This window comes from Lepidochelys kempii, chromosome 11, assembly GCF_965140265.1.
Source record: "Lepidochelys kempii isolate rLepKem1 chromosome 11, rLepKem1.hap2, whole genome shotgun sequence".
Taxonomy (NCBI): Eukaryota; Metazoa; Chordata; order Testudines; family Cheloniidae; genus Lepidochelys; species Lepidochelys kempii.
The window spans coordinates 70900526-70924134 of NC_133266.1; the positions used below are offsets into that span (position 1 = coordinate 70900526).

At 42.8% G+C, this 23609-nt stretch overlaps 1 protein-coding gene across 8 annotated transcripts in view; it reads right to left on the reverse strand.

Annotated features, from left to right (window-relative positions):
- Positions 1 to 23609, reverse strand: part of AGAP1 (ArfGAP with GTPase domain, ankyrin repeat and PH domain 1) — a 694100-nt gene that overhangs the window by 231306 nt on the left and 439185 nt on the right. For all 8 annotated transcript variants that reach the window (XM_073306802.1, XM_073306800.1, XM_073306804.1 and 5 more), the window contains one exon: positions 17723 to 17827. In XM_073306802.1, the coding sequence (XP_073162903.1) occupies positions 17723 to 17827 (105 nt within the window). The remainder of the gene's footprint in view (positions 1 to 17722; positions 17828 to 23609) is intronic.

Here is a 23609-nt window from a genome sequence, read left to right on the forward strand (position 1 = left end):
TATTCTGTCTCTGCCCCTCAATCCCCCCTGCTCCCACTAGATCATAACAAGAACAGATCTAACATTTCGTAAGCACTAGATCCACAATTTGTCTATCACAAATAATTTATGTAACATGTATGTCTATACTGGTTAGTTCTGCTAGAAATGGAGCTTTATTTTCATAAATCATCTCTTCATAAATCAATACCTTGCCTATTTAAATTGCAACTTGTTCAAATAACCAAACAGTCTTTTTTGACAATGAGCTTCACTCTTTGTTGATATCTATTACATACTGCACATTTACACTGTTCTGCAAGTAATAGTTCCATGTGCATTGCAGTTCCCTACACTAATTACATGTGATAAATCTTGTGTCATATGCTCTGAAACAAATGGATTCCAAGCTAAATATGCTTTATATATTCACAGGTCACTTAATGCACAAACAAGGAGAATCTCTACCCAGTTGTGGGACTAGTTACATGGAAACAGCAGGAATAATCAGTCTTCATTACCCTAAGCACAGACTGCTTAAGTGGGAGTCTTTTATGGTACAGCTTACTGACCATTATACAGGACACTGAGAACTCCACATTTCATTATGCCCCTGGTTTGCTGTGATTTTTCACTTGGCATAGCAGGTGCAGTGGTGATTTCATTTAGGGCTATGCTCAGTTTGAAGGGACACTGTTAAGGTTGTTAGGATTTAAAATTTACTTACCTCGACAGTTTTCCCACAGTGCAATCCTTACCTTAAGGATGGCAACTATGTATTTAGGTGTGTTTTTTTTTTAAACTAATCCTTACTGAAGCACTATTTCAAGAAAACAACGCCCTTGTAAACAACAAACTGCATGGATGATCTCCTGCAGCGGTCCCCTCTGGCGCGCTACCAACCCCTTTGTTTCCCACACAAGCACACATGCTATCACACACAATATATATATTAGTTGAAAACACACAGCAGTGACGTGTGATATCCCATATGATCACGGCATAAGGTGGTAAAGTAGCACAGGCTCTAATGACCATTTTTGCTGAAGAGGTTACCATGTAGCGTCTACAAAATAACTGCAGCAATGTATCAAAGTATGACAGAATTAAGAAGTGAAGCCCAGAGGAACTGTAACAAATGACATCATAAAGCGGTATACTATTCTGAACAAAGTTTTAGGACAGAAGCTATTAAACTTGTCCACAATTATTTTCGTGTGGACGATATATGGTATCAATACCTCAGATATGCAGCTAGAATTAGACACAACACTATATATCTTTCATGCCTGTTTTCCATTTACTCCAGTGTTTCATTCATATTGACTGATAAAAAATAACTATAACACAAATTTGAGCATTGATAATTTTGTCAAACATATATTACCCCTAAAATCACCCTGTCGACTTCTCTTTCCCAGGGTCTGCCCTGAATGCAAAAGGTTTCAAAGAGTACATCTGCATTCTAATTGATACATAGCAATATGAAGTCATAAACAAAGCAATCTTTGGGTCAATTCCCAGACCTATTCAACATGACCTGATTTTATGATTACTATGGCCCTTCCCAGAAAATTATTAAAGAAGAGAATTCAGACTTCACAGATATCTAGAGTTGTATTTTCATTTGAAACAAACTATTTTTTATTGACTACGATCATCAGGGAGAGTGTGGGTAGTTTGTTAATCCAACATACCTATACATACCTTGGGGCTGTGAAACAGTTCAAGGGGAAACACACTTTTTGGAGCAAGAGACGAGCCAGCCAAAGATGTTTGCACAAAGTTATTCATATACCCAGTTGTGCAACACAGCATTTAAATACTACGATAGCCAGACTGCAAGAACCAATGTTGCCAGCCCCCATACTTACAAAAATCATTCGTCAGGTCCCCAAAATCATGAAATTGGCCTAAAAACAATAATATATTTTGGGTTCTTTTTGGCCACTGAGTTTTTATAGTCCCCATTTTCAAGCTTTTCTGCAGAAGCATTAAGTCAAGGAATTTTTTTTTAACACGAGAATCCCAGCTTTATTTAATCACATGGCTTGAGGAGCTAAGGCTTTAAGAAAACAACACTAAATATAATGAGATGTGAGAACATTGCTGGAGTTGGCTACACCGCTGGACACTCGTATGTCACATTTCAACAGTTTTTACATGGATCGTCATTTAAACTCTGATTGGGTCCTAGAAGATCAGTCAGTGCCTGTAGAATTTCACAAGCCAAGGTACTGTTATGGTAGTAGTGTCATTACAATATATCGGAGCACATCTGTGCGAAGCAAGACAACTCCTAGCCATGCTGAAGTTTTACACACCATTATTGAAACATGATTACTTTGTCTGATAATGGAAAAATCATTCCTAAGGTCTTCATCATTAAGCCAACGTGAACTACGTTTCTATGAATGATGGAATGAGCTCATTTCCCCTTCAGTTAGCACTGCTCATAAGAAAATGGATTTCCAGAGTTGTGGATACCACCTAGTGATTTCCCAGGCCAAACTTATTCAGATGAGTCTCATCTGGCTACAGTATAACAACATTTTTGTGTGTCACTCCTGCAGCACCACCACAATCCCAACAACCTTTGTGAATGTCATTTGAACAGAGTCTATCCCAAATGGGAGAAAGATGAAATAGAAGCAGTGCTCTCATGCCTCAGACCTCAGAACATTATGATAAAAACACCCAGCTTTCATACAGCATTTTTCATGTGTAGATCTCAAAGCACTTTACAAAGGACGTCAGTATCAGTACCCCCATTTTACAGAAGAGGAAATGGAAACAGAGATGAGATGACTTGCCCTAGGTCACCCAGCAGGCCAATGACTGAGCCAGGTACAGAACCCATATCTCCACAGTCTCAGTGCACTATCCACTAGGCCAAACTGCCTCCATACAATGCTATTCTCTGTACACAGTCAAACCATTCTCTTGGATATGTACCCAAGATTTATAGGTGCTAGATGGACAGCTGGGTTTTATGAGGACAATCAGCAGGATTTCCCTCTTATTCTTCGTTATTTTGGAAGACAATGAAAGAAGAATAAAGCCGTGGAAACTTTTTCCCAGAACAAAGTTATTAAATGGTTTCATTTTCCCACAGGCATCATGAGGAAGAGGAGACCCTCCCTTTACAGAGATGTTGGAACTTACCACCTTTTGCATGGCGGGAGATACCAGAATTGTTGGAACACTTTTGAACCCACTGTGTCTAAGATCAATGGTGAGCCACGCATGCTGGAACTAGATGATCATCCCCCACTTCATCCTTATTCTGAGATGAAATGAACTTTTGGAACGGAACCATTGGAGCTTTGTTTCTGCCCTGGCAAAGTTTAGGCTTTGGTTTTCTGCTTGGGAATCTCAGGGTTTGTCTGCACGGGGACACTCAGGAAAGTTAATTTGAACTAAGTAAAGGTGGGAATTTAAAGTGGATTCGGTAACCTAAAGCAAATTAAGACAACTTTAATTCTGAATGAGTATGTCCACACAGGGGTTTAATGCAGTTTAACTAATCCACTTTAAATTTACACCTTTTATTAATTCAAATTAATTTTACTTACTCCATGGAGACATGCCCTAACAATAGCTTTGAGTACCAAGAAAAGTAGGTAAGAACTGAAATCTTGGGAATACAAAGTAGGGAGCATCTCCTTAGCAATCTTCGGAGTAGTCTTCAGAAATTCTCAAAATAAGCTGTATTTCTTGAAATACAAAGACAATTCTGAGCTTTGATGAAAGGCACTTTCCAAGGAGCCCATGCGCCATATAACCAGGATAATGATAAAACCCTCCCTTCCCCACAATCTACCATGGAGCTGTGTATTGATGTAAAAAACACAAATATAGAAACAAACTGATTCAAATACAAAACAAATTAAAATCCCCCCAGGAAAAAGTTACATTTTCATCTCTCTTTTTCAGAAGTGGGAAAGTGAACAATTGAAGTGGATCCAGGGGCAGAACACTTTACACTGAGGACAACCACAGCTAAAGCTGTGTCATCTGCTGACCTGTGGCATGCTGGTAAAAAACCCAAAAAGGTAGATGGGTGTCAAAATAGGTATTCATCAGGATAACGCTAAGTTAAAGAGGCTTCAAACACGAACTTGTCCTTCACCATTAAAATAGCACTACTCAGCAAGTATCCCAGAGAATATACACAGGGAGCCCTGATACATGGCACTATGCCATTAGGAACCAAGAGATGCCTAGTCAAACTCTCATGGGTCCCTTTGTGAAGGCAAGACAGACATGTAAGATGAATAGGTAGAGATGGTGTACTGTGAAACCTGCAGGTCAAAGTTCTCTCTCATTATCCCCTCCATTTTTCTATCAAGGCAGTCCCTTAGGCACACCAAGGGAAGGGCAGGTTTAAGGTTCTTGGAAAAAAACTGTCAGCACCAAGTCCTGAAAATGTAGGTTGCTTATGTATATATTTTACCCTTCTTCAAGAAAAGGAAAATGCGTTTAGTGATTGTGAAAGGCGTCAGGCTGACAGCATTAACAACTGAAGTTACTTATTTAGCTAGCAAAGTATAGCTCAAACTTCCCCATGCTGCCCTGCCATTGTCTCTCAACTCTTCTGGAGGTATCACCTCTAGAACTTAGATGCTAGTTCACTTTCTGCATCTTTGTGATATTTTCTATGTCTAGACTGCTTACAAGGGTGCCAATTTTGATACCGGTTTGTGTGACAGACTTTTCACTCGGAAATGATCCAAGACCACTGAATCATTTCTCATAGGCTGCTGAACATATCTGAGAGTAAGGACTTGTGATCATTATGACCTTAGACCTGATATGAAGCAACGTTGCCAAACACACTGTCAGTTCTTAAAGACTAGATTAAATATTTTAGTCCCTGCAACTTTTGCATCAACTCGAACTGCAGTACAGAGGGATTGAAATTGCCTTTTCATTTATTTCTTCCCCATATACCGTTCCCATCCCTGCTATTTCTGAAAGGGTTGCCAAGTGCTACACGTTAGGGAACCACAACTCCAGAGCTCTGAGAAATGGGTTACTCACCTTGTGCAGTAACCGAGGGTATGTCTATACTACCCACCGGATCAGCGGGCAGCGATTGATCCAGTGGGGGGGGTTGATTTATCACGTCTAGACTAGACTAGACACAATAAATCGACCCCTGAGCGCTCTCCCGTTGACTACTGTACTCCACCACCACGAGAGGCGCAGGCAGAGTTGATGGGGTAGCGGCAGCAGTCAACTCACTGCAATGAAGACACCGCGGTGAGTAGGTCTAAGTATGTCGACTTCAGCTACGTTATTCACGTAGCTGAAGATAAGTAACTTAGATAGAACTCCCACCCTTGTGTAGACCAGGCCTGAGGTTCTTCGAGATGCGCCCTCCGTGAGTGATCCAGCTGAGGTATCAGTGCATCTCTGTGCCTATACTTGGACAGTTTCAGTAGCAGTGCCCATACGGGTCGCACATGCATGGTGCCAGTCTCATGGCCCCATTGATGCCTCATCTAGCATGCGTGTGACTTGAACCTCTCAGTTCCTTCTTTAATGTAGAGTCATATTGCACACTCCAAAGTAGAGGGGAGGAGGGTGGGTAGTGGAGCACCCACAGGGGAACAAATCTCGAAGAACCTCAGTTATTGCACAGGGTGAGTAACTTTCTTTTCTTCAAGTGATGTCCGTGTGGGTGCTCTACTTCAGGTGACTGTAGAGGACAGTCTGTCCTCCTGAGCATGGAAGGGGCTTCGGAGTTGGTTGGATGATGGAGGATAACACCGCTAATCCTAGCCGTTTCCTAAATGGGTTGGTTCTACCCAGGTAGAATGCTTGAAGTTTGTCTAACATCCAAGATGTGTCATGTAGCTTCATGTGCATTCTCATATGGTTAGGGAAAGAATGTGTGAAAATGTACTGGTTGATTTAAATGGAAGGGCGAGTATATCTTAGGGATGTATTTTAGATTGGTCCTTAATGTAACTTCGTCTGTTAAAAAAAGATAGCATGTGGTGGGTCTGCCGTGAGAGCCCCTATTCCTCTCCCACGCGTCAAGCCAATGTGATTGCCATTAAAAAGGTGACTTTCATTGATAGGTGCATGAGGGAGCAGGTCACTAAGGGTTCGAATGGGGTTCTGGTGAGACCTTTTAAAACCAAATTAAGGTCCCATGGTGGTATAGGTGGGCATACATCTGGGTAGATTATTTGTAGGCCCTAGAGGAATTGTTTGGTGACTGGATGTGTGAACAGAGTTGTTGCATCAATTTTTTGGTGAACGGCAGTTATAGCAGCAAGGTGTACATTGTTCGAACTTATGAATAGGCCAGAGTTTTTTAATTTGAGAATGTAATTTAGTGTCAGTGGAAGGGGTGCTGACATAGCGGTGACTTGTTTGGCATTGCACCATTTAGTGAATCTCTTCCATTTCTGTAGGTAAGTCTTACAAGTAATAGATTTTCTACTATGTAGCAACACTTGTTTGACCTGTTCTGTAGGTAAGTCTTACAAGTAATAGACTTTCTACTATGTAGCAACACTTGTTTGACCTGTTCCAAGCAGGCTAATTCGTCATAAGTGAACCATAGAGGAGCCATGCTTTCAGATGGAGCATCTCTAGATTTGGGTGGTGAACTTGACCCTTGTGTTGTGTTGTGTTAGCAGGTCCGTCTAAAGCAGTAGGGTGATTGGGTTATGTACGGATATCACTGCTGTCTTGGCCATGTGGGGGGTATTTCGCTTTATTGTTCTTATTTTGTGTATCATTTTCAACAGTGGTATGGGTGGGAATGCATACAGGAGAGATGTGTCCCATTTGATTCGGAATACATCCCCCATCAATCGGATTCCCAGACCTACTCTCGAGCAGAATTGTGGGCATTTGCGGTTTTGAGTTTTTGTGAAGAGGCCTATAGCTGGACGACCCAATTGTTGGAATATGTTCTCTAGTATCACCCTATTCATCTCCCATTTGTAATGATGGGGAAATTGTCTGCTAAGTTTGTCCACAGTGGTGTTCTGGCATCCAGGCAGGTAGGAGGCAGAGATGATGATATTGTGTTGGATTTACCAGTTCCAGAGTTTCATGGCTTCGGTGCATAGTGAGTGTGATCGGGCCCCTCTCTGCCTGTTTATGTAGAGCATGTATGCAATGTTGTTGGTCATACCCATATGTTCTGGTTCCTTAGCAGCAGTAGGAAATGGAGGCAAGCATTGTGAACTGCGCAGAGTTTTAACAGATTTATGGGTAGGTGCGTTTCATCGGTGGACCACTGTCCCTGAATCGTGTGTTGTTGCATGCGTGCTCCCCACCCAAAAGGGAGGCATCCGTTGTGAGCACCTATGATGGTGGTTCCTGTGTGAATGGAATCCCCGAGCACAAGTTGTTGGGTTGCGTCCACCATTTCAGGGATTCCTTGACTTTGGGTGCCATCATTAGTCATCTGTTTAGGCCATGTTTGTTTGGCCTGTACACAGTTCCTAGCCATCCTTGAAGGCATTGCATAGGTAAATGTGCATGTTTCACCACAAATGTGTATGCTGCCGTGTGACCCAAAAATTGGAGACATGTGTAGGCTCATATATGTGGGCTGCTCATTAGTACGGCTATGAACTTGGTCATTGGGTCCAATCTGTTTATTGGTAGGGACACTTTTGCTTCCACTGAATCAAGGTAAGCCATGATAAACTCTAGTTGTTGAACGGGGTCTAGAGTTGACTTTTTCTCATTTATTTGTAGACCTAGACTCTGGAAGAAGTCTATCGTCTGTTGAGTAGTCCGGATGCTGACTATTCAAGCAGGTGACTTCAGAAGATAGTCATCCAAATAAGGGAATATTATTATCCCTTGTTTTCTTAGGTGTGCTGCTAATACTGGGAGAATTTTGGAAAAGAGTTGAGGTGCCAGGGGTGATAGATAGGCCATAAGATAACACTTTGTATTGATAGTGGTCTGTGCCTAAGGTAAATCTTAGGAACCACCTGTGATCAGGGTATATTACAATATGAAAATAAGCATCTTGTAGGTCGAGAGCTGAAAACCAGTCCCCTGGTTCCAGTGCTGGTATTATCGTTGATAACATGACCATCCTGAATCATCATTTTCTCACAAATTTATTGAGTTTTCTGAGATCCAATATAGGGCTCCATCCCGTTTTTCTTCTGTTTTAAGAACTGGTGGGAATAGAAACCCTTCCCTCTGTGTTGAGTGGGAATTACTTCCACTGCACCTAGCTGTAGAAGGTGGTCGTGAGTGGGAACCTGAAGAGGGACAAGGGGCGGGCGGGTGTATAGAAATGAAGGGGATGGAATAGCCAGTATGGATGATTTCTATGGCCCATTTGTCCATGCTGATGGAAGACCACTTCAGGTAGAAAGGGAGGAGATGATCTCCAAACAGATCGTGTAGTTGGCACTGTAACGTGAGGGAGGTCCTTCAGACCGTCGACCAAGCCTTCAAATTTGCTATTTGGATGAAGGAGCTTGGGTCGCAGCAGGTGGTAGGGGTCTGAGTCTTTGTGGTCTCTGTTTTTGTTGATCTTATTGGTGCTGATGTTGTTGTGTTAGGGTGAACATCTGTTTCTTTGGTATGATTGATACCTATTTTGTTTCAGTTTCGAGGCAGGTGTGTAAATGCCTAACCTGCGGAGTGTTGCCTGCAAATTTTTCATGGTGTGTAACACCTTGCTGGTTTGACAGTGAATGGGAGGTCTTCATCACTAGCCTGCATTTCCTGAGGGGACCCCAAAGAGCTCAACCATGAAGCTATCAAATGACCACCGTGTGAACAGTGGATCTTGCTGCAGTATCTGCTATGTCTAGGGACAACTGTAGGGCCATCCTCGCTATCATTTGCCCCTCAGAAACCAGTGCTTTAAAATTGTCTCTTTATTAGCAATATTTCTGAGGAAAAAAATCCATGAATTTACCATAGTTTCTGTGGTTATATTTGGCAAGTAGTGCCACATAGTTTCTGTCACAAATATAAAGGGAACGGGTTAAGAAGCTCTGATACAGTACTATAACATCCTCTTATCTGTAAAGGCTTAAGAAGCTCAAGTAACCTGGCTCGCACCTGATCCAAATGACCAATTAGGGGACAAGATACTTTCAAATCGAGGGGGGTGGGAGTGGAAGGCTTTGTCTGTCTGTCTGATGCTTCTGCTGGGGACAGATCAAGAAAGCAAGCAATGCAACTCCTTTAGAGTTAGTAAGTAACCTAGCTAGAAAATGTGTTAGATTTTCTTTTGTTTTGGCTTGTGAAATTCATTGTGCTGGAGGGAATGTGTATTCCTGTTTTTGTGTCTTTTTGTAACTTAAGGTTTTGCCTAGAGGGATTCTCTATGTTTTAAGTCTGACTGCCTGTGAGATTATCTTCCATTCTAATCTTACAGAGTTGTTCTTTTATCTTTTCTTTGTGCTTCTAATAAAGTTCTGTTTTTTAAGAATCTGATTGGGGTTTTTAGTGTTCCTATTAAGGCCAGTGAGTGGGGAATGGTATGGGTGGATCCATCATAGGTGTCCACACCATAGTGGTGCCTCCTGTCCCTATGTGAACCTTGCTCATAGGGGTCCAGGTATCACAGATGTTCTGAGTGGAGAGGAATGGTGAGATGAGAACACCCCTTCTTCCTTATGCTCCTCCACACTTGAAAGTGTGTGTGTGTGGGAGGGGGCTACCAGTGATAGAGGTAATTCCTTTACTGCAAGCACCGGGGAGCTGTCGGTGCCCAGAAGTGGGGACTCTGGTGTCAATGAGACCAGCAAGTCTTTCTAGTGCAGAAATAGGCGCAGTGCCTGGGGCTTCAGCATCGATGAGGTGGGTGCCGATTGCTTCGCTGATGTAGCAGTTGGTACCGCTGCCGCGGTCTTTGTCGGAGCTGCTGTCATCATGGGAGGCGGCATAACTGGCAGAGTGACTGACTGTTCCGACTCCGTCAGTGTCATCGACGGTGCCGCAGTGGAGGAAGTAGGCTTGGTGCCCCTTGACTCTGCACTGGAAAGCTGGGATTCTGCAGAGGCCCCTGCACAGGCAGTGCCAGAGGTTCCCGGAGCTTCATGAGTGCTGAGCCGCAGCGCGGTCAGCACCGAGGAGAGTGACCTGGCTGGAGACAGCTTTCTCATGGTCTGCTCTCTACGAGGCAAAGAGGATGCCCATTTCCTTGCAGGTGTTTTGGAAGAATGAGTCTTAGGAGACCTTGCTGGAGAAATGTCTGGTCACCTGTGCCGGGAGGGGTTTCCTGCCCCGGGTCAGAGGCTGGCCGTAGAGACTTCTTCATCAAAATGAGTTTCAACCTCATGTCTCTATCTCCGAGAGCCCTGGCTTTGAGGTTGCTACAATGGACACATTTCTGAGCAATGTGCGTTTTCCCCAAGCAATAGACATATTAAATGTGTCTGTCTGACATCAGCATAGCTTCCCTGCACATCGTGCAGCGTTTAAAGACCGATGAACCAAGCATTTTAGCATTTTGCTGTCTTATCCTAACTGTTCTACAGGATAAACGGAAAATATATATTTTTTTTGTGAAAAAAGGGTAGGTAATTAACTAAGAACTAAAACTTATTCTGCCTATACTATCTTAAACTATCTAAACAGGAGTACTATCTAATTTTTACAGGAGTGCTGGGAGCTCCATCTCAGGCTGGGGACGGTTGACAAAGAACTAAGGGGTTTGGGTTGCACGCACACTGGATGAGGCACCAACAGTGTCACTAGACCGGCGCCACACAAATGTGACCAGTATGGGCACTACTAAAACTCTCTGAGCAAAGGCACTGGGACGCACTGACACCTGAAGTGGAGCAACCACAGGGAAATCACTCGAAGAAGAAGGTGTTTTGCTGTGACACCACAGCTGCCCATCAGCTTCAACTTCACGCACAAAACAAGGTAGTCTTTTCCTCCTGGAGTACTGTCATGGATGGTTATAAACTGTTCAGGCAGGACAGGGAGGCCAGAAAAGGTGGGGGAGTTGCACTGTATGTAAGGGAGCAGTATGACTGCTCAGAGCTCTGGTATGAAACTGCAGAAAAACCTGAGTGTCTCTGGATTAAGTTTAGAAGCGTGAGCAACAAGGGTGATGTTGTGGTGGGAGTCTGCTATAGACCACCGGACCAGGGGGATGAGGTGGATGAGGCTTTCTTCTGGCAACTCACAGAAGCTACTAGATCACACGCCCTGGTTCTCATGGGCGACTTTAATCTTCCTGATATCTGCTGGGAGAGAACTACAGCAGTGCACAGACAATCCAGGAAGTTTTTGGAAAATGTAGGGGACAATTTCCTGGTGCAAGTGCTGCAGGAGCCAACTGGGGGGAGAGCTTTTCTTGACCTACTGCTCACAAACCGGGAAGAATTAGTGGGGGAAGCAAAAGTGGATGGGAATCTGGGAGGCAGTGACCATGAGTTGGTCGAGTTCAGGATCCTAACACAGGGAAGAAAGGTAAGCAGCAGGATACGGACCCTGGACTTCAGGAAAGCAGACTTCGACTCCCTCAGGGAACGGATGGGTAGGATTCCCTGGGGGAATAACATGAGGGGGAAAGGAGTCCTGGAGAGTTGGCTGTATTTCAAGGAATCCCTATTGAGGTTACAGGGACAAACCATCCCGATGTGTCGAAAGAATAGTAAATATGGCAGACAACCAGCTTCGCTTAACGGTGAAATCCTTGTGGATCTTAAACATAAAAACGAAGCTTACAAGAAGTGGAAGATTGGACAAATGACCAGGGAAGAGTACAAAAATATTGCTCGGGCATGCAGGAATGAAATCAGGAGGGCCAAATCACACCTGGAGCTGCAGCTAGCAAGAGATGTTAAGAGTAACAAGAAGGGTTTCTTCAGGTATGTTGGCAACAAGAAGAAAGCCAAGGAAAGTGTGGGCCCCTTACTGAATGAGGGAGGCAACCTAGTGACAGAGGATGTGGAAAAAGCTAATGTACTCAATGCTTTTCTTGCCTCTGTCTTCACGAACAAGGTCAGCTCCCAGACTGCTGCGCTGGGCAACACAGCATGGGGAGTAGGTGGCCAGCCCTCTGTGGACAAAGAGGTGGTTAGGGACTATTTAGAAAAGCTGGACATGCACAAGTCCATGGGATCGAACGCGTTGCATCTGAGAGTGCTATAGGAATTGGCGGCTGTGATTGCAGACCCATTGGCCATTATCTTTGAAAATTCGTGGTGAACGGGGGAAGTCCCGGATGACTGGAAAAAGGCTAATGCAGTGCCAATCTTTAAAAAAGGGAAGAAGGAGGATCCTGGGAACTACAGGCCAGTCAGTCTCACCTCAGTCCCCGGAAAAATCATGGAGCAGGTCCTCAAGGAATCAATCCTGAAGCACTTACACGAGAGAAAAGTGATCAGGAACAGTCAGCATGGATTCACCAAGGGAAGGTCATGCCTGACTAATCTAATTGCCTTCTATGATGAGATTAGTGGTTCTGTGGATGAAGGGAAAGCAGTGGATGTATTGTTTCTTGACTTTAGCAAAGCTTTTGACACGGTCTCCTACAGTATTCTTGTCAGCAAGTTAAAGAAGTATGGGCTGCATGAATGCACTATAAGGTGGGTAGAAAGTTGGCTAGATTGTCGGGCTCAACGGGTAGTGATCAATGGCTCCATGTCTAGTTGGCAGGCGGTGTCAAGTGGAGTGCCCCAGGGGTCGGTCCTGGGGCCGGTTTTGTTCAATATCTTCATAAATGATCTGGAGGATGGTGTGGATTGCACTCTCAGCAAATTTGCGGATGATACTAAACTAGGAGGAGTGGTAGATACGCTGGAGGGCAGGGACAGGATACAGAGGGACCTAGACAAATTGGAGGATTGGGCCAAGGGAAACCTGATGAGGTTCAACAAGGATAAGTGCAGATTCCTGCAATGAGGACGGAAGAACCCAATGCACCGCTACAGACTAGGGACCGAATGGCTAGGCAGCAGTTCTGCGGAAAAGGACCTAGGTGTGACAGTGGACGAGAAGCTGGATATGAGTCAACAGTGTGCCCTTGTTGCCAAGAAGGCCAATGGCATTTTGGGATGTATAAATAGGGGCATAGCCAGCAGATCGAGGGACGTGATCGTTCCCCTCTATTCGACATTGGTGAGGCCTCATCTGGAGTACTGTGTCCAGTTTTGGGCCCCACACTATAAGAAGGATGTGGATAAATTGGAGAGAATCCAGCAAAGGGCAACAAAAATGATTAGGGGTCTGGAACACATGACTTATGAGGAGAGGCTGAGGGAACTGGGATTGTTTAGTCTGCAGAAGAGAAGAATGAGGGGGGATTTGATAGCTGCTTTCAACTACCTGAGAGGTGGTTCTAGACTATTCTCAGTGGTAGAAGAGGACAGGACAAGGAGTAATGGTCTCAAGTTGCAGTAGGGGAGGTTTAGGTTGGATATTAGGAAAAACATTTTCACTAGGAGGGTGGTGAAACACTGGAATACGTTACCTAGGAGGTGGTAGAATCTCCTTCCTTAGAAGTTTTTAAGGTCAGGCTTGACAAAGCCCTGGCTGGGATGATTTAGTTGGGGAGTGGTCCTGCTTTGAGCAGTGGGTTGGACTAGATGACCTCCTGAGGTCCCTTCCAACCCTGATATTCTATGATTCCTTCCCCTCGTGAGAGCTAGTGCAAAGGCTCTGAGTTTGGTAAGGAAAGGGCATTCTTCGTTTTAGAATGAAGATGGAATGAACACACCTCTATAGACTAATCAGTAGCAACCTTATGACGGGTGGAAAAACCAATGATAGCCTCTTTTGCTGCTTTCTGAACAGGTTCAAGAACAGATGTAGAGCCACAAGAAAATATTGTGCACTGTACAAGAGATGAGTTACATGGATTCTTCCTTCTAGTGAGAATCCACTTCTGGATCATTCCTTTCAGGTTCTGGAGAGTGAAATTCACTCCAGCTTCATATTCACAACAAGCTGGGAGTCTACACAGCAGACTGCTTATGTAGAAATTCTGTATAAACAGGTCTTATGTATGTAACTGAGTGTTGAATACCTGATTCTGCCTCAAGCTGTGGTTTACATATATGACAGGGCAGAAGCTATTTGCATTTCCAACCCACCAAGGGGAGAGCAGCACTTGTTCACGATGAAGTATAGAGACAGAATTACCCAAATCTACTAGCCTTACTCTCCCATTTCCTCTGCGGACCACTGACTCTGCATGGAACTCTGCTGCAGAATGAGTAGCAGAAAGCACCTACAGCCCGGAGGAGGCAAAAAAACTATTCATAGTGATTGGCTGCCACCTGGTTGACAGAGAGAGTAAGAGTGCTCCACACTCTACACTGATAATACCTAAACGAACAAAAATAAAGATCTTCCATGGATACCCTTGTTACTTTTGGAATGATTTTCAATGGCTTCTTCAAGACTAATGCCAATGGAAATAACATTTAAAATCACATAATATAGGTTATCATTCACTCCATAGTAAGGATATAATGTAGCTGCTTCCTAACCTTAAACAGACAGGCATTTTAAATTTGCTAAATTCACATGACTGCACACCAAGCCATAGCAAGGAGAGTGTGCTAAAGTATCAATCTTCACCCTGTACTGCAACCGTACATTTCAGTGGATTACTATTGGCTTTATGCACCCACTAACTTGGTGGAAATTCCTATAGCTTTAAAATTCTAAGCCAGTTAATCGAAAGTGAGACATTTTGTGACACCCCTGCTAAGGAAACTCTCTGCTCCTGGTGCTCAAATGGCTGGCTCCTTTCAATGTGATAGTGTAGATATTACTTTAACACTTAAATTGTAAGGGAAAAGTAATGAGAAGTTATAAAACCCTTAGATGTATGGGGAGGAAGGTGAGCAAGTGGTAGTACACTGAGATATACCTTCAGCAAAAACCAGAATTGATTGCCCTGTATCAGCATTGCTCACAAAAGGGCAATGCAGATAGTCTTGACTTGCAGCAGGGAGGCTCAACTCTTGCTTCAAGGTCAAATGCTTTGAGACTTCCTTGCCAGCCTCACACAATTTAATGGAAGAACCAGAGAAGCAGATGCAGTTGGGCTGTTCTGAAAGCATCAGAAGAACAGGGGATGAAGCCCTGCTGGAGTAGACAAAGATTTTGGGATATGAATTCTGTTGCGGGTGAGTGCCTTGCAGCTAACTGCCATGCAATTTATGAAATCAATAGTTCTAAAGAATCAAGGAAGTGACATCAGAGATGACAGTAAGACATTCTCAAGAGGGTAGAAAGTAAGGCTGAGCAGTTTTGTACCAAGCCAGATCAACCACTAATGCTCAGTGGATTGTAGTCCCGGGAGAGCTCTTCTGCTGAATGCAGTCAAGAAAGACTCAATTGGTACAGCACTGGAAGCAGGGCAGCAGGTGGCCCCAACAGTTTTAACCCACTAAAACTAGGACCAACGTGCAGATCTATGAACGCCAAAGCACTTCCACTACGATGCATCCCTTTAGAGAAAAGATTTACATTCTTTAATGCTTGAGAGCTCACTATTTAAATGTTCAGTTTAAAGACAGATGAGACTGCTGGGATGCTGGGTTTATATGACAATAAATTTGACAGACCTTTGATCATAGTGAGGAATGTGATTCTACAACACAAAAATACACACACATCCCATCTCTGTGATCTTGGCAAATTCAGAAACATAGGCCTAGATTGTGATTTTAAGTCATGGCCTATACTGGACAGCATGTTGAAGAGCCTGAGTGTATTGGGATCCCACATTGCAGAAGCAGTTCTGGCTCCACCCCCTTCAAAGAGATGCAGCAGCAAGTTCTCTCCTACCTAACCAATCAGCTCTGAACGATGGAGCAAACTCTTTTGAAGCACTTAGAGGAGAGGAAAATGATCAGGAACAGTCAACATGGATTCACCAAGGGCAAGTCATGGCTGATTAACCTAATTGCTTTCTATGATGAGATAATTGGCTCTGTGGATGAGGGGAAAGCAGTGGATGTGTTATTCCTTGATTTTAGCAAAGCTTTTGATACGGTCTCCCACAGTATTCTTCCCAGCAAGTTAAAGAAGTATGGGCTGGATGAATGGACTATAAGGTGGATAGAAAGCTGGCTAGATTGTCGGGCTCAACAGGTAGGGATCAATGACTCCATGTCTAGTTGGCAGCTAGTATCAAGCAAAGTGCCCCAAGGGTTGGTCCTGGGGCTGGTTTTGTTCATTATCTTCATTAATGATCTGGAAGATGGCGTGCATTGCAACCTCAGTCAGTTTGCAGATGACACTAAACTGGGAAGAGTGGTAGACACGCTGGCCGGTAGAGATAGGATACAAAAGGACCTAGACAAATTGGAGGATTGGGCCAAAAGAAATCTGACGAAGTTCAACAAGGACAAGTGCAGAGTCCTGCACTTAGGACGGAAGAATCCCATGCACTGCTACAGACTAGGGACCGAATGGCTAGGCAGCAGTTCTGTGGAAAAGAACCTAGGGGTTACAGTGGACGAGAAGCTAGATATGAGTCAACAGTGTGCCCTTGTTGCCAAGAAGGCCAATGGCATTTTGGGATGTATAAGTAGGAGCATTGACAGCAGATCTAGGGATGTGATCATTCCCCTCTATTCGACATTGGTGAGCCTCATCTGGAGTACTGTGTCCAGTTTTGGGCCCCACACTACAAGAAGAATGTGGAAAAATTGGAAAGAGTCCAGTGGAGGGCAACAAAAATGATTAGGGGTCTGGAGCACATGACTTATGAGGAGAGGCTGAGGAAACTGGGATTATTTAGTCTGCAGAAGAGACGAACGAGGGGGGATTTGATAGCTTCTTTCAACTGTCTGAAAGGGGGTTCCAAAGAGGATGGATCTAGACTGTTCCGAGTGGTAGCAAATGACAGAACAAGGAGTAATGGTCTCAAGTTGCAGTGGGGGAGGTTTAGGTTGGATATTAGGAAAAACTTTTTCACTAGGAGAGTGGTGAAACACTGGAATGCGTTACCTAGGGAGGTGGTGGAATCTCCTTCCTTCGAGGTTTTTAAGATCAGGCTTGACAAAGCCCTGGCTGGGATGATTTAGTTGGGGACTGGTCCTGCTTTGAGCAGGGGGTTGGACTAGATGGCCTCCTGAGGTCCCTTCCAACCCAGATATTTTATGATTCTCCACTCTTTTCAGGTAGCTAGTGCTTACAGGAGTGCTAGCACTGTGCAGCAACCAAGTTCCCCCAGATGATTGTGACTGTGGATTGTGGTTAGGGGGGCCTAAAGGGAGGGGAGGTGCCTCATGCTTTCACCCAATGCAAAATCGGTGCAATAGTGTCTTCGACATAAGGTAGTTTAATGGTGTATGTGAAAATTCCAGTAATTTACAATCTAAAAAAGGTGTTAAAAGGGTTTTTTTATTTTTAAAATGCCACCATCACAGCTACCCAGGAAACACAAACTATAGAAAACTTAAAAAAATACATTCTTATTTACTGCATTCAAATCACCTTTCCCAAGCCAAAAAGTGTCATCTCTTAAAATCCTGATATTTACAGCCTCTCCTGCAAGTCTAGAAGAAGCCCAACACTAAATAAACTCTTACATCTACTGAACAACTAGTAAACTGCATAAAGGAAGGTTATCTTGTTGTACAAGTGATCATACTGTGGAATTTAGCTCCAGTGTGCCCACAGGTTCATAGCTTCAGGATTTTTTTCCACCAGAGACAGGATATTTTTGTCAAACCATGTCCAGATGAGCCTGCTAACAGTACTTGATCTGTGGTCTGACAAGTGCTGACTGCAAAGAGTGTGGCATACTCACATGTAAACTGGGATGATAAGTCAGTACACCGTTGTCACACAAGGTAACGTATTTCTTCTTCCACTCTTTATTCAATGACTTGCCACTTCGCTTTAGCAGCACACCCTGTTAGAGAGGAGGAGAGAGGAAAAGGCTGAGAAAGGAATTAAACATGATCTTTTGCAAATGTATAGCCATTCAAAGGCAAGGGCAGCAGAAACTTATAACATATTTACTAACATTCTAGTACTGTGTTTCCCTACACGCTTCTCCATCTCTTCACTTTGTTTCTCCCTTGTCTTTCTGCCAAAATATATCGAATGGCAGCTACCAGTAGCCCCAGTAATGGTAGAGTAGTAGCTCTTCAACGTGGTTTTCAATAAAGCAGATTAGTCCAACAAAATATAGTCTGTGTCAACATTTGCTCTGTCCACTAGGGCTATCACGAGAAGCTTTTGTACTGAATTATACCTCCCTTGGAATTTATATTTTAATGGTGGCACTCAGTCAGATTTATGGCCATAACAATAAACTCTAAGTTGAGCAAAGATCAAACACCTAGTACACTTGTGGGCACGATAAAATAAATGATAAATAATAAATTTCTGTCTGAATGGATTTTCCATGCAATTATGGATTCTAGTGTTTTTGGTGTGTGGCTTTTGGATTCCTTTATAGCAACTACTATGTGTGGATTCCTCTGCTGTATCTGAGCTCAGCCACAGCTTGGGCACGGAAATGCAGCAGTTAGCATTTGATTGTTTCTGCTTGAACACTCATTCTACTAATTTGTGCAGCTTCTTCTCCGTTTCCCAAGCGATGGCACTGCACAGAAATTCTTCCAGTTACTTATAATCCTAGCAAGGAGAAGCACTGCTAATGCAGGTGACAGCAGGAGAGACCCTTACAAGGAAATAAAGCTAAAGCAAGTTGTAGGGTGAGATCTTGAGAGTGAACTTTTGAGTAATCAGAAGGTAACATTGGAAGAAGATGGATGGAAGCACAACTTGGGAGTCATGGAGTAAGAGAGGGAAGAGGCCAAGTTTTGTATTTCCAGGGCGTGCAAAGGAAAATAAGAGCAGCCAAACAGGAAGTAATTTACCACAGCAGAGGGAAGAGATGATTGAACAATGAATTAAGATGTAAAACTACTGAAAGTACACAAAAACACTGGAGAGGAAAGGAACCAAAATGAAAAGGAAACTCAAGACAAAAAATGGTCTGTAAGGAATTCCAGTTGCAGTCAAAACTAAACTGGAATTTATGAGCAACTGGAACACGGGAAAAATACAGAAGAAAGAGCAAGAAAAGAAAATCAAGAGAAAAAACTAAATATTTTTATGTACTTGATTTTTTTTTAATTACTACCAACCTAACTCATGAAACATATGGTGTCATTTCACGTTCACTAAGGAAGTAGTCTCACCCAGTGGACATTTCCCCCCAACATTACACTGTACGTTGACTGGTTAGGGTGTTGAGAGACAGGAAACCAGATGGAGTAATTTCATTTGACAAAAGTAATTTTTAATACACAATTCATTTAATCTTATCACCTGGCTCTCCAATTCCAGTTATGCCCATGCTGAAATATAGTTTACATCTATATTGGTAATTGTAACACTCAAAAGGAAAAGGACTGAAACACTGAACTTATACTAAACATGCATGTGGAACTTGCAACTTTCAATAACTAGCGCTAATAACTACAAGGTCTTTCATCACGAGTTTAAAAAAACAGAAACACTATAAAGATAGCCACTTTAATATGGCATTTGATCTAAACACCTCTCAGTTGAATTTTAGTGTTTTACAAGCCATGATTTATATTTTCAAAATTCATTATCACAGTTAGATTGGCTGGAACTTCTGTGGCATTTCAGTGTATTCTGAAGTAAATAAAAAGCTAAGCACACTGAAATGCACTAAGTGAATTGCCACAGTAGGCTAATCAAGGTATGCCAACCAATGCCTTAGGAACAGTTTTGTCTAGGAAATTCTGATAAACGCAATTATAAGACATCTCTTAATGAATGCTGCACAGTATAATTTGGTTGAGGAATATTTCTAGTTAAACTGCTCTTACTCAGGCAAATATCAAACTTCTATCTTTGTACCCAAGTACCATCTTGGGGACCCACAGCTAGGCCTGGTCATTTTGTACTGAGAAGAATCTGCAAATTCAATAAATCCTGTGGTGTGTCAGGTGCTCAACAGCACGGATCAGTTCCAACCAAAATCAGACTCTTATGTTTATTAATTTAAAACTCAACACAACCAGCAATTTGAACTAAAACATGCATTGGTTTCATCTTATCCCCATGAATTTAACAGAAGAATGTCTCCACTAAATAAAATTAAATAATGAAGGAATAGCATTCAATATTAGTACATGAAAAATACAGCAGGAAATAGAAAGTAAAAGGTGTAGTATTTCCAACTATTATGATACGTTATGTAGTACAAATTTTTAAAATGAATAAACCTAAAGCAAGCTGTGATGCATGCTTACTTTTTCAGTCCACAGCTTGCTTTATAAAATTATGTCATTTCAGACTGAGTCCCAAAAATACAAGGGGACAAGGGTCAGACCTGTGCCAATGCACAATTACAACTGCTCCACTGCTTCAGAAAACAGTTTCCCTCCCCCAAACACTGACAGACATAATCCTCAACTAAATCCCTCATGCAACAATCCAGATGGACTCATAATACTCCTTTAGCAACCATGGAGATGGTTCCACAGGGGAGTCCCAGGGTCATAACTGCCCTTTACTAGACACACTCTTTAAATAAAGGCCACAACAGTGACCTTTCAGAATCCACATTGGCTATGAAAGACACTGTACCCAAAAGCACACTTTAAATGACTGAAATTAGGCACAAATGTGTTGTAGTAACTTTCTGATAGTTTTGGGGTCAGGTTTCTCTTGGTGCTGTTGGATACAACTTCCCAGGGCTGGAGACCTCAAACTTGTAAAAATGGAACAGGGTTCTGAATGTTCTTTCTATGATTCTGCAAGTTTGAGGTTTGTGCGCTAATTACTGTCTTCTCATGCAAGAGAAACTGTTTTCTTCTATTAAAAATGAAAGCTTACATCTGCCTTTGACTTCTATGTTCGTCTGTAAGAGGTGATATGTCATTTCACCTTTCCAGTCTTTTATACGGCACCTAACTAAAACTGAATTCCCATAAATGTAAGATTGCACTGTTATCACTGTGCTATAAATAAAAAATTACTTTCCGAAAGCTATTCCCCAACTGGTGCTGATATGTTTTTTCTTTATACTCTTTAATAGGAATTAAACTGTAAAGCATCACGTTGGTAATTTTTTCTATCCACTTTCTTCAAATTTTCAAGAAGTGGAAATGCACTTTACTGATTTTTGACTGCCACTCAATTACAGGTAAAACATTTTACTACTTTGGAGGTGCCTGTTCAAGGCAATTATAAGATCAATGAAGTGTAAGGTTACTAATTTTGGTTGGACATATTCCTGGAGGTTTCATCACATGACAATCTTTAATTAAAGATTAATCTTTAATTCCTTGGCAATCCTAACAGTTCCATGATATTAAAATGTCTAAAATGCACTTGGTTCTTACACAAAGAAGGTTTCGCTACTATCCATGTAAGAGTTAGGAAGTTCCAATTCATGGATCTGGATGAAGTCATCACTCTGACAATCAAAATGCAAGTTACACAGCTTTATATTTTTTAAAAAAGAGGATTCCACTATATTATTATGTATGGTAGCGTTCTACTGAACATTATGTACATCTAACCTCCCTTGCAATGTGATTTGTTTTTGTTGTTGTTTTAACTATTTGAGTTAACTGACTAAAGTAGTATTTATAGCTAGTGTCAGCCATTCACTCCATCAGTCCAAACATAAAATACTTCACAAGAGATATTTGACCCACAATGGCACTCAAAACATGGTAGAACAATTAATACTGCTTCATTTAAGGACAGAAAATGAACCTCCACCTCTACTCTGGATCAGAACATTCCCAAGATCTGAGATGGAACACATCTGGGGTTCTAGTTCAGACTCATGTCTAGTACAGCGGTAATAACTTCAGAAGCAATTCATATCACCACATTATTTGCAGTATTCTCTTCATTAAGCATAGAGATTCCAGGGTAAAATTACCCTCTGTCAAAGGCTAAATTTGAAGATTTTAATAGTCAGTGTACACACAAAGTAAGTTAATTTCAACACAAGGTTATTCATATCCCCATGAAAAGCAGGATTCTCAACTTTAGAAACACCAGTTGAAAATATGGAATTAAACATTACTTTTACTTAGCTGTAGTTAAGGGGACTTTGGTTTTACGGAAAGAAGGGATCTTTAATGATCTGGAGGACGACATGGATTGCTCCCTCAGTAAGTTTTCAGATGACACTAAACTGGGAGGAGAGGTAGATATGCTGGAGGGTAGGGATTGGATACAGAGGGACCTAGACAAATTGGAGGATTGGGCCAAAAGAAATCTGATGAGGTTCAACAACGACCTGCACTTAGGACGGAAGAATCCCATGCACTGTTACAGACTAGGGACCGAATGGCTAGGCAGCAGTTCTACAGAGAAGGACCTAGGGGTTACAGTGGACAAGAAGCTAGATATGAGTCAACAGTGTGCCCTTGTTGCCAAGAAGGTCAATGGCATTTTGGGATGTGTAAGTAGAGGCATTGCCAGCAGATCGAGGGACGTGATCGTTTCCCTCTATTTGACATTGGTGAGGCCTCATCTGGAGTACTGTGTCCAGTTTTGGGCCCCACACTACAAGAAGAATGTGGAAAAACTGGAAAGAGTCCAGCAGAGTGCAACAAAAAGGATTAGGGGACTGGAACAAATGATTTATGAGGAGAGGCTGAGGGAACTGGGATTGTTTAGTCTGCAGAAGAGAAGAATGAGGGGGGATTTGATAGCTTCTTTCAACTGCCTGAAAGGAGGTTCCAAAGAGGATGGCTCTAGACTGTTCTCAGTGGTAGCAGATGACAGAACAAGGAATAATGGTCTCAAGTTGCAGTGGGAGAGGTTTAGGTTGGATATTAGGAAAAACTTTTTCACTAGGAGGGTAGTGAAGAACTGGAATGCGTTACCTAGGGAGGTGGTGGAATCTCCTTCCTTTGAAGTTTTTAAGGTCAGGCTTGACAAAGCCCTGGCTGGGATGATTTAGTTGGGGATTGGTCCTGCTTTGAGCAGGGGATTGGACTAGATGACCTCCTGAGGTCCCTTCCAACCCTGATAGTCTATGATTCTAAGGGCTTTCTCAATCTTCTGCCCCAACCTTTTCAGCCTGAGGGGGCCCGTGCTATGTACTATTTCTAAAAGAACAAGGAGCTGCCAACAATACTTTGGGGAAGATACTCTCATTTTCCCTGTTCTGATCTATTTGCTTTGTTTGGGTGGTGCACAGGGAGTGGAAACAACCCATAATTCCCCTGTAAGGATTGGCTCAGTAAATACAGAGTCATCATAGGCAGCTCCTGCACCTTCCTCCCTCAGTCCAGGGCAGAGAGGTATTCAGGGGGCCAGGCGGGAGAGTGGTTGAAGCACTGCTGATACACCTCCTTTGGAGATCAAAGTCAGGCAGCACAAGCTAAAGCAATTCCAAGGTTTCTTTAAAATCATGCTATATGAGAATCAGGGAACTGTTTTACAGCTTCTCCTCCTTCTCTCCTTGCCTAGACTGTCCTAGGTGGCTGAGAAGGGGAAGCCATCTTTTGCTAGCCATTCCCTTAGTCTCAGGCAGATCCTGTTGAGTTCCTGTGCTCTCCTGGCGCTCTCACAGGAGGGAAGCAGGCAATGGCGCAGCTAGAGCTTATTCTCTCCACCTCTCCAGGCATATGTCCCTGGGGAAGGTACTCAGCTGCAGAAGAGAAGGGACACTGTAA